At 44.9% G+C, this 10,766-nt stretch overlaps 1 protein-coding gene across 1 annotated transcript; it reads right to left on the reverse strand.

The window, feature by feature from the left end:
• Nucleotides 1-299: 299 nt before the first annotated feature.
• On the reverse strand, nucleotides 300-4,661 carry LOC130367564 (zona pellucida sperm-binding protein 3-like). Its single transcript, XM_056570037.1, has 8 exons — nucleotides 4,052-4,661; nucleotides 3,583-3,701; nucleotides 2,164-2,267; nucleotides 1,858-2,035; nucleotides 1,671-1,791; nucleotides 1,373-1,464; nucleotides 1,131-1,264; nucleotides 300-742 (listed from the first exon to the last, which is right to left on the reverse strand). The coding sequence occupies exons 1-8, from the start codon at nucleotides 4,544-4,546 to the stop codon at nucleotides 498-500; spliced, it is 1,488 nt and encodes a 495-aa protein (XP_056426012.1). The 5' UTR covers nucleotides 4,547-4,661; the 3' UTR covers nucleotides 300-497.
• Nucleotides 4,662-10,766: the final 6,105 nt, after the last annotated feature.

Here is a 10,766-nt window from a genome sequence, read left to right on the forward strand (position 1 = left end):
TGGTCTACTAAAAGGTTTGGATACAGGACTGTCCAGTTTTGGGATCTCTCAAACTTAATACACACATGGTTTTTAAAACATTACACTCAATGCAAAACACTGAGCATTAAAATACATAGTGTGTCGTCCCAGACTTCTGACCAGACCCCAGCTTCTACAAGTTCAATTTGCTGGGGGGGGGGGGGGGGTTGGGTTATCAAAACCTGTCCTGAGGAAAAGTTGCTGAGCTGCCCACAGCAACCAGATTACATTTTTTTGAAAAGTGATTTGGTTGCCACTTTTCCTCTAGACCAGTTTTGATAAATCTCCCTCCATGACCCCAGTATAGAAGTCTATAGGTGATGTACAGCATATTTACATCCCAAGAACCTGCATGGTGCCCAGATCTCCACTGCCTCAGACCAGACGACAGTCATCCTGTATGAAGACTGACCCAAACTATTCATGTGTCATCCATAACACCAATCAAAAACAATGTTTATCAAAGTGTTTTATTTCTACACAGATTCTTTAGCAGAAAATCTTCTCAGAAGACATTTCACAGCCACAGTAAGAGCCACGGCAACAACCACTGAAGTGACAGATCCCACGGCCACCAGCACCCACAGCTGTAGAGGTCCATGTCCTGCACTCATCCTGGAAGCTTGGGCGGTTCCTGCTCTGGACATCTGGTTAGGCTCAGCTCCGGTCACTAGAAGAAGAGGACCCAGTGTGGCCAGGACATGTTCCTCCATATGAGAACCTGACAGAAGAAGAATTAGATTTACAGCAACACCAACTAAGACAAACGTTAGATAACATATACAAGGTCTTATGTCCAACAATCCTGAGCTGTAGTATAACACCACGAGAGCCACAAGTAGGACATTGGTCCTAACAAGTGAGAGAACTAGCCTGAACTAATGTACAGTCCAATACATAGAGGATTCTCCAGGACAATAAGGGGAGATTTATCAAAGCCTGTGTAGCGGAAGAGTGGTGCAGTTGCCCATAGCAACCAGACTGCTTCTTTAGAACTGTAAAAAATGACGAAAAAGCTATCTGGTTGCTATGGGCAACTGTTCAACTCTTCCTCCACACAAGTTTTTCTTCTATAAATCTTCCTCTTAGTGTAAGAAATGTTCACTCACCAACATCTCTCTTCCAAGGTCTTCTCTGCCTCCCAAGGGATGAGCCCCATGCTGATCTCTGGCCCCCAGCAGTAGCACAGGTCCCAGTGGTGCAGCACTGACAGAACCCACTTGGTCCTTCCACAGGTGACCAACTAGAAGACATTGAGATCACCATTGCATCATCCAACACCATTGTTTACACCATCTAAAGTCATGTTATCATTTGACCTGGATACTCACCCAGTTGTCTAGGATCTTACCTGCTGGATGCCTTGTTGTAGGAGCAGGCCTTGTTCACTGGGTCAGGGGTCTGGTTGATGGCAGCAGCTCTCAGGGAACAGGTGATATAGATCTAGAACAACCAAGACTAGTCATGATCTAGAACCCACACCATCTTACTATGAGCTCTTGTTGTGCAAAAGTTGTACTACAGGTCTGGTAGTACAGATCCATCATCTAATCCTAACTAAGTGCAGGCACTTTTGGTTAGATGTCATCCTAAAAAGAATAGAAACTATATAAAGAGCACTGAAGTACAGATCATAAGATGGACCTTACCAGAGAGGCAGCATTGTTGGTGAACCTGAAGGCATCCACCATGAAGCGAAGCTTGTCTGCTTGGGGTCTTGGAGAAACAAAGACTGAAGAGGAATCTTCTTCCGTCCCATCCACCAAGCACCTGTAGAACAGATTAGTTGTAGACAATAGACTGAAGACCTGTACAGTATTGATGGTAGTAACTCACCCATAGTTAGAGATGATCTCATAGCGAGGAGTGGAGGCCACATCTGGCGTAATGGTGGCCACACAACTGTCCACAAACAGGATCATTGGGGCATGGTTCTGGGTCTCCAGAGAGGCTTCTATGTAGAACATGTCACCAAGCTGGAAGACCAGGGATGGACTGGGAGCGCTCCAGTCCGCTGAAGAGAAGATACTGGAGTGTTAGTTTAGGCCAGTGATTCCCCCAAACAGAGAGCCTCCAGATGTTACTTAACACTAGTATAGGCCAGAAGACTCTGTACTACCCTCGTACTGGAAAGAGTCTTACCAGTCATGAGACGCAAGGAGAAGGCCAGCCGCTCTTCTGAGGTCACCGTGGTGCTGAATGGAATCCATGTTGGCTTGATGGCTTTACTGCTCACATTACCGTGTCTAGACAAGAAACATTCTTTAAGGGGTTGTACAAAGGTAGTGAGAGTGCCATGTTTGGTCAGTGGAAGACTAAGGACTTGACCCTAGGGATGAGCCGCAGGGGCCATATTCGATTCGCGATATTTGGTGAGTATATTGATTATTCATCCTATGTTTGCAAAATTTGCATATTCGTTCACTTCCCCCTCCCCCCCCCATGTGAAAATTTCCATGAAATTTTGCATAAAAAGTTTGTAATGAAGAATTTTTTTTTTAACATACAAATATATAGCGCTATATGCTAAATATTCGTGAAATGCCAGTATTAGCAATAAAAATTGGCATTGTCAATATTTGTGCTCCACACTACTTGTCACAAGTAAGAACTTCTAGATTTTATGGTATTTTCTTTCCAGCCAACCATTGTGACACTGCAAACCTGGTATGCCAACCTAGTGCTAGTGTTTTTTGGATGTCTGGTAGGCTTTATGATGCCCTGATAAAACAGTAGGGAGGCATTTCTATATACCATCTCATGTAAAGGCATTATCCAGGATTGGAAAATCACAGCACCACACCGGTCCTCAGTTAGTGGGTGGTATTACATCAGTAGATCCAAACTGCAATACCACAACCTGAGGTCATGGTTGGCGCTGTGCTTTTCCAGTCCTACATTAGTAGTATTGCAGCTCTACTAAAGCAAATAAAGCCAAGTTGTAATACCACAAACTGAGTACAAGAGTGGGGCTTTCCTAATCCTTGATAACATGCAGCATGGAGAGTGCAGGGGAGCTGGATCCTGGAACATAGATTCAATCAAAAGTGCTTTTTAGAATTGAAGCGTTAACTCCAGTACATAATATCTTATCAGCTATCCCCAGGCCAACCACTGGGACCAGTGCAGTCTCCTTCCCGGCACCCCGGTGTTCTGAACACTGGCTCTTCTCTTGCTTGGCGCGGCCATGATTGACTCCCCCTCCAAGCATCACTATGGGAGTGCTGGAGATACAGTATTGGTGTCTGGATCTCCCATAAAGATACATGGAGGAGGCAAATTGATCCCTGCATGAGGAGAGCTAAGGCACCGGGCAGGAGATTACAGGAAGTCCGAGTAGTTGGATACCCTGCAATTAGACACGTATCTCTTGTCCTGGAGATATGGGATAAGATCTTCTGTACTGCAGTTCCCCTTTAGTTTACTAGGACCCTGAACCAGTTTCATGCTGCCCACAGGCAGCATAAAGCAGGTTGCTCTTAATCTCATGATATTCCTATAAAAATCACCCAATATTTATGCCCTCTCCACTACCAAACCACCTGCCCCGTATAGACTCACCTTGGGTAGAAGCACTGAATGGGAACCACAGCAGAGTTGGACCTGATGATGGGCACATTGCTGGAGGTGGTGGGGGTGTAGCGTAGGGCAGAGTTGTAGATCAGCAAGTCTGGAGTCATCTTGGGAAGAATTAGGTATATGGGTTATACACTGACTAAGACATCTAAAATGCAGTACAAGATCCTACATACATGTGAAGACCCCATAGATATGACCCTCCTGTTCTCTGGAATGGAACCTTAAACCGATTATAACAAGCTAGAATTTCATATGTACATGAAAGCAGATGCTACATTTATTGGGTTACATTAATGTCTCCTACTGAAAAACAACTCTGCAAGTCATATTAGCAATTACCTTATATAAGAGCAGTTCTGTACTGAGACACTTCTCAGGTCCAGTCATATGCACCATACTGGAGAGAACATTAGGAACAGAAGAAATCTCATGTTCTCCAGCGATCACTCACCTCTAAGATGTTCCCACAGTCTTGAAGGTCATTTTGGAAAACCACAACAGGATCTGTAGTCTGAGCTCCAGGGGGGCAGGAACCCAAGGACAGGTCTGAGGGCTTCACCAGCTTCCCATTCCCATAGAAGTCTCTCTTCACAGTCACCACCATGCTGTCCTCATTACACTGCACACTGATAGGGGAGGAGGAGGATTGTGGGGGAAGCTGTCGGGACTGATAGTCTCCTCTACCAAACCCAGGGCCCCATCCAGACACCGGCAGAAAACCTCTCGCAGACCCAACACCAGTGACTGAACCAGTCTGAGACCAAGGGTTTGATCTAGAAGAACCTAATCCAGAGGCAGATTGTCCAAGTCTTCTAGGAGATCCCCATTCAGGCTGGTTACTTCTCCAAGTGTTGGACTGGCGCCGGTGTCTACCCAAGGCACTGCTAAAGCCTGATCCATAGAGCAGAACCACTAAGAGACAACTCCACCTGATCCACAGCTCCATCCTGACTACAGGACAAGTCACATGAGGAGAGGGTGGAGGGAGCTGAGCTTTATACCCTCCCCATCACACCAACACCGCCCCACCTGATGCCTTATTACACTCAGCTGGACCTTCACCATTACTTCTCATCTAGTAATGAGGAGGAGACCCCATTTATTTCTATGGCTTGCACCACTAGTGACTCCATTTAGGGATGGACACACTATTTTGAAAAAGCGATATGTCCGGAAAGGAGTCACTAGGGGACTCTGTTCGGCCTTAGAATTGGGGTTCGCTGCTCCTGTTAACAGAATACGTCCGTATCACACTTTCGGCAGGATGCTTACAGATATCCATGAACTGGTGCAGGAGCGTAGTATGAACCTACCCTTCGGCTACGTTCACACGAGCAGATTTGCAGCGTATTTTGCTGCGCATCCTCCGCTGAGGGACCCTCTGTATTCTGCCTTCACATGTGCCTGCTTGGAACGGCATTACGCCGCTACGAGCCGACACAGTGCGATGTGCGAGTCGCCGCACGCATGCGCAGTATACTTGCACATTGCGGCAACTCTCGGCCTAGCTCATTGAGCAGGGGGAGCGGCTGCCATGTGTGCGAGTACACCGCGCATGCATGGCGACTCACACATCGCTTCAGTGTGTCTGCACGTAGCGGCGTAGCATGAGCAGGCACATGTGAAGGCAGAATACAGAGAAGTACGCTGCGCAAAATCCGCTTGTGTGCGCATACCCTTAGTCTTAGTCCATATTCACATAACAGAATGTCCGTGCGGAATTTTTAAAGAATATTCCGCACGGACATTCAGCAGCAGAGTCCCATTGATTTCGCCCTGCTGTCAGGGGAATGTCCGCATGGAGAATTTCCCTGCGGACGTTTCCCTGTGTGAACATAGTCTTACTGCTAACAGGAGCAGCGGATCCTATTGGCTAAACTGAGTCACCTAGTACTCGTTTTGGCGCCTACGCTCCATTTTAAAAGAGCAGGCGAGTCTGTTTGGGCCATGGAAATCAATTCCAGGCACAGAAAAAAAAAGATTGGATGATTTTTTAAAAATTTACACCCATTTTTTTTTTATTTTTTATTTTTTTTAATACTATTTTATTAACCCCAAATTGACCAAATATAAAGAAAATTCTAAATAATTTAACAGCCAATGAAATTATGTAGCCGATGTTTTTCCTTGTAGTTGTTTTGTGAGAGTTTAAAGGGGTACTCCAGCGCTAAGACATCGTTTCCCCTATCCAAAGGATAGGGGATAAGATGCCTGATCGAGGGGGTCCTGCCGCTGGGGACCCCAGTGATCTTGCATGCAGCACCCCGTTATAATCAGTCCCCGGAGCGTGTTCACTCCAGGTCTGATTACTGGCGATCATGGGGCCGGAGCGTTGTGACGTCACGGCCCCGCCCCTGTGTGCCGTCATGCTCCGCCCCCTCAATGCAAACCTATGGGAGGGGGCGTGATACGTCCCCTCCCATAGGCTTGCATTGAGGGTGCCAAGCGTGATGTCACATGGGGCGGGGCCATGACATCACAATGCTCCGGCCCCGTGATCGCCAGTAATCAGACCCGGAGCGAACACGCTCCGGGGACTGATTATAATGGGGTGCTGCATGTAAGATCACGGGGGTCCTCAGCGGCAGGACCCCCTCGATCAGGCATCTTATCCCCTATCCTTTGGATAGGGGATAAGATGTCTTAGCGCCGGAGTACCCCTTTAATAGAACTCAATTACTTTAAAAAAGCAGACGATTTTTGCCCATTTTTTACACATTTTCAAGAATGAAACCGCTATTTTACATGCTAAAAAAACTGGCAAAAATACATTGTGTGAAATAGGGGGGAGATTTATCAAAACCTGTCCAGAGGAAAAGTTGCAGAGTTGCCCATAGCAACCAATCAGATCGCGTGACCCATTACAGAATCTCGTGTTCTTCTGTACTCTGCCTATCCTGTGTAGTAGATGCTGCTTCAATGTCCGTCTTGGGCCCCTCTCCTCAGAACTCTCTATAATGCACTATATAATGCAATGTTATATAAGGGTTAATGTATAGCATTTTCTATGAACTTGTCATCTTAACTACATAAGGACCATGGGCGTAACTGTATGCCCGTGGAAATTCCAGTCCCCGCCGCTACCCGGGTGGGGACCGGACCAGGGTGCCTGCAAACCCTTGGCCAGAGACCCACCAATGTCGCCGCAAATCGCCGGTCAATTCCGGGTCATACGGGTCTCCGGTGACGTGGAAAATAAGGGGGATCGGACACCCAAGACACCCACGATCCCCCTGAAGGGATAGGAGTGAGGTGACAGGGGTTCCACCCCTCCAATCCCTGCTATTGGTCGGTCAGAAGCGACCGACCAATAGTAGATCGGGGGCGGGGAGGTTAAAGTTTGATTCTCATGCTCTGCCCACCGACGGTATTCCGGGCAGAACGGGGGGACTGTGCTGCGACCGGCGGTCACTTACCGGCAGTGATCGGCGGCGGCTGGCGGCAATGAGGTGCAGCTCCCTGGTGCAGACTACGGAAGCCGCTGAGTTGCCTAGCAACATCTGGAGGGCTACAGTTTGGAGACCATTATACAGTGGTCTCTAAACTGTAGCCCTCCAGATGTTGAAAAACTACAACTCCCAGCACGCCCAGACAGCTGTTTGCTGTCTGGGCAAGCTGGGATTTGTAGATTTGCAACATATGGAGGGCCACAGTTTGGAGATCACTGTTTCTAAACCATGGCCCTCTAAATCTTGCAAAACTACAACTCCCAGCATGCACAAACAGCAAAAGGGCTGTCTCGCCATGCTGGGAGTTGTAGTTGCGTGCCTCCAGTTGTTGCATAACTACATCTCCCAAACATGCCCTTCGGCGATCAGTACATGCTGGGAGTTGTAGTTTTGCAACAGCTGGAGGCACACTGGTTGGAAAATACTGAGTTAGCTTACTATAGAACCAATACGCTATTAAAATCTACCTTTTATTAAATCTTTTTAAAATGATATTATAACTATTTAATATCCAGCGATCACCTAGAGGTGATAACTGTACATGTCAGAGGTATGAATACTTGGACAAATATACATAGACAATGCAGTATAGCAATAACATTAGATGGCACTTACATACTGCAGACTGTACTTTCTTTTCAGTCCTTTGGGAGGAGACTGTCGTAGGGTAAGATAGAGTTAGAATAGGGCTCGGATGTATACAATTAAAGGGCACCTCTCATCAAAAAAACTTTTGATATATTATAGATTAATGTATGCAGAATAACTTCACAATTGCATGTTATTAAAAAATATGCTTCTTTCTATTTCATTTTCCACTTTGAAGAAATGACCACTAGGGGTCTCCCTACCAGTCCTGGCAGCAAGCATTTCAGACTCATGCTGGAGTCCTAAACACTACGAGCTGCCAGTCTGCTTTGTTCACAAAGGAGAACACTCAGAGCTGCCAGCCTGCTTTGTTCACAGCCCGTTTGGCTGTGAACAAAGCAGGCTGGCAGCTCTGAGTGTTTAGGACTCCAGCATGAGTCAGAAATGTTTGCTGACAGGACTGATCGGGAAAAATACAATAGAAAGAAGCATATTTTTCATTAACATGCTATTGGAAAGTTATTCAACATTCATTAATCTAAACTATATCAAAAGTTTATTTGATGAGAGGTCCCCTTTAATATTGATATTATATTCTAACTAGCACTCCTATCGTTACACAGTCTCACCCTACCTAACAGCGGGGGAGGCGCCCCCACTTCAACCATTGACTCTCCACCCCCTATGGCTGACTAAAACCGTTGTAGACATACATGACAATACAGAGACATTATTTAATGTATAGAATGATGCATCATTATACAGCACATCTATGTGTATAATTGGGAATTTTCCTATCCATTGTGACGGAAAATTTGGATTTTAATAAAGACAAAACGCGAGTATTATGCTTATATGACTTCTTTACTGACACAGCAGCAAACATATATTGTATATAATAAAAGAAAAAACGTTTTACATATGTAATGCATATAACCATGAAACCTAGGACGTAACCTAGTATGCTATATGGATCATCCAATCAGTCCACAGCCCAGGTAATAAAGGTAATCTACACACAGGTATCTTCCTCTTCTTTGCTGTGAACTGGATAATCTGTAGAAGAAGTAACTTAGACACGAAAGATAGAACTGAAGACGATGAACATGAAAACTTCTGAAAACAACGAGGGAACGAAGTTCGGAGGCGTTGAAGACGTAGTCTCATCAAATCCACCATACGAAGAGGTTGCAGATGAAGAATACTGATGGGTTATTGTTGCACTATCGGAAATAAAGAACAAAATAGTTATAGGGATGGGTGTATTACACAAAGGGAGGGATAATACTCGCGTTTTGTCTTTATTAAAATCCAAATTTTCCGTCACAATGGATAGGAAAATTCCCAATTTTAAGGCAAGACAAAACGCTCCTATTATGCTAGTTTAAAGCTAGATATAAAATACAATCATGTGTCTAAAAACATATAAATATGCATAATAATAACATTATAATAATACCATAGAAACATGAGATTCGGGTCTGAAATAAAAAGTTTTAAAAGTAGACTCGGAGGACCAATTGGCAGCTTTTAGTAAATCTGAAAGGGATGCTCCTGATTGAAAAATTTTTGTAGATACTGCTCCTCTAGTAGAGTGAGCACCAAATTTGGTGATGTCAATACCCGCCATTTGCATGGTCTGTCTAACCCATCTAGCAAGTGTGGTTGAGGTAACTGGAGCGTGGGGTTTACAAAAAGAGATAAGTAATTGAGATGAAGAAGAAAGTCTAAGAGATTCCGTTTTAGATTCGTAAGAGTGCAGACAACGGACAACGCATAGTTTATCTTGATATGGAAAAGAGGGGTAGAACACAGATTGAAGGTTGGTTTTTGTACGACGAAAAATAGAGAAAAGAACCCCTTGAGGAGTAAATTGTCTACGTGTTATGTCTAAAGCACGAACGTCGGAAATGCGTTTGATTGAGATAAGGCAAAGGAGAACTGTTAATTTGAAAGATAGGAGTTTAAGAGAAAGAGAATCATTATCCTCCCAGGTGGTGAACATTTGTAGGATAAGATTGACATCCCAAGTTGTTGAATATTTGGGTAAAGGTGGACGTCTGAATCGAATACCCTTAAGTAATTGGCATACTAAAGGATGTTTGCCAATAGGGATGGAGTCAATAGGCGGGTGATTTGATGAGATAGCAGAACGGTAGAGATTTATCGTTCTGTAAGCTTTACCCTCATCAAATGAAAAAGAAAGAAAATTCAAGATATTGGGAATAGATGCATGTAAGGGATCCACATCCCGTTGATTGCACCAACGAATCCATAATCCCCAGGCTGATCTGTAAGCCTTTCTGGTACCCGGGGCCCAGGCATCTGATAATATGTCTCTAGTTGATTGAGAAAAATGGAAGTCAGGTCTGTTTGGCCTGATATCAACCAGGCAACCAGAGGTAGTTGGTTGGATAAAATCAAAGGATGAAAGTTCCCTTGAGGGTCTAGGAGAAGATGAGGGAAAGCTGGTAGAAGACGAGGAAAGTCGATGAGGAGACTTAAAACTTGAGGATACCAGGATTGAGTTGGCCATAGAGGTGTAACTAACACCAGGGTGATTTTCTGAATCAAAACTTGAAATAGAACCCGAGGGATAAGGTTGAAAGGTGGAAAGGCGTAGAGGATCTTCCTCGGCCAAGATTGAAGGAAGGCGTCCACTCCCAGCGCTTCTGGGTCCGGACGCCAACTGAAAAATTGAGGAAGTTGGGTATTGAGTCGTGATGCAAAGAGATCCAGATGTAAAGGACCCCATAAAGAATTGATCCTCTGAAAGATTGGGGGATGAAGTCTCCAGTCGCTGTTGTCTGTAAGATAACGAGAATACCAGTCCGCTATGGAATTGGAAATCCCTGGTATATATTCTGCCTTCAGGACAATATTTTTGTCCAAGCAGAAATGCCAAAAATCTTTGACAAAATCTGCAAGCATTTTGGAATTCGTGCCTCCCAGATGATTGATGTATTGGACAGCAGATATGTTGTCCATCCGAAGGAGGATGCAACAATTTGAGGAATTCTTTGCAAAGCTCTTTAAAGCAAAGAAACCTGCCAGGAGTTCCAGGCAATTTATGTGTAGAGTAGATTCCGAGGGAGACCATTTCCCTCCGGTCGAAAGAGGTCCACAATG

This window comes from Hyla sarda, chromosome 4, assembly GCF_029499605.1.
Source record: "Hyla sarda isolate aHylSar1 chromosome 4, aHylSar1.hap1, whole genome shotgun sequence".
In the NCBI taxonomy this organism is placed as follows: Eukaryota; Metazoa; Chordata; class Amphibia; order Anura; family Hylidae; genus Hyla; species Hyla sarda.

What these genes read in the sequence shown, in the direction of transcription:
- LOC130367564 (XM_056570037.1), bottom strand. Translation starts at nt 4,546, where the DNA reads ATGGAGCTGTGGATCAGGTGGAGTTGTCTCTTAGTGGTTCTGCTCTAT. An exon ending in ACTGTGGGAACATCTTAGAG is followed by an intron (nt 3,702 to 4,051) that starts GTGAGTGATCGC and finishes ATTCTTCCCAAG; the next exon opens with ATGACTCCAGACTTGCTGAT. An exon ending in TACAACAAGGCATCCAGCAG is followed by an intron (nt 1,265 to 1,372) that starts GTAAGATCCTAG and finishes AATGTCTTCTAG; the next exon opens with TTGGTCACCTGTGGAAGGAC.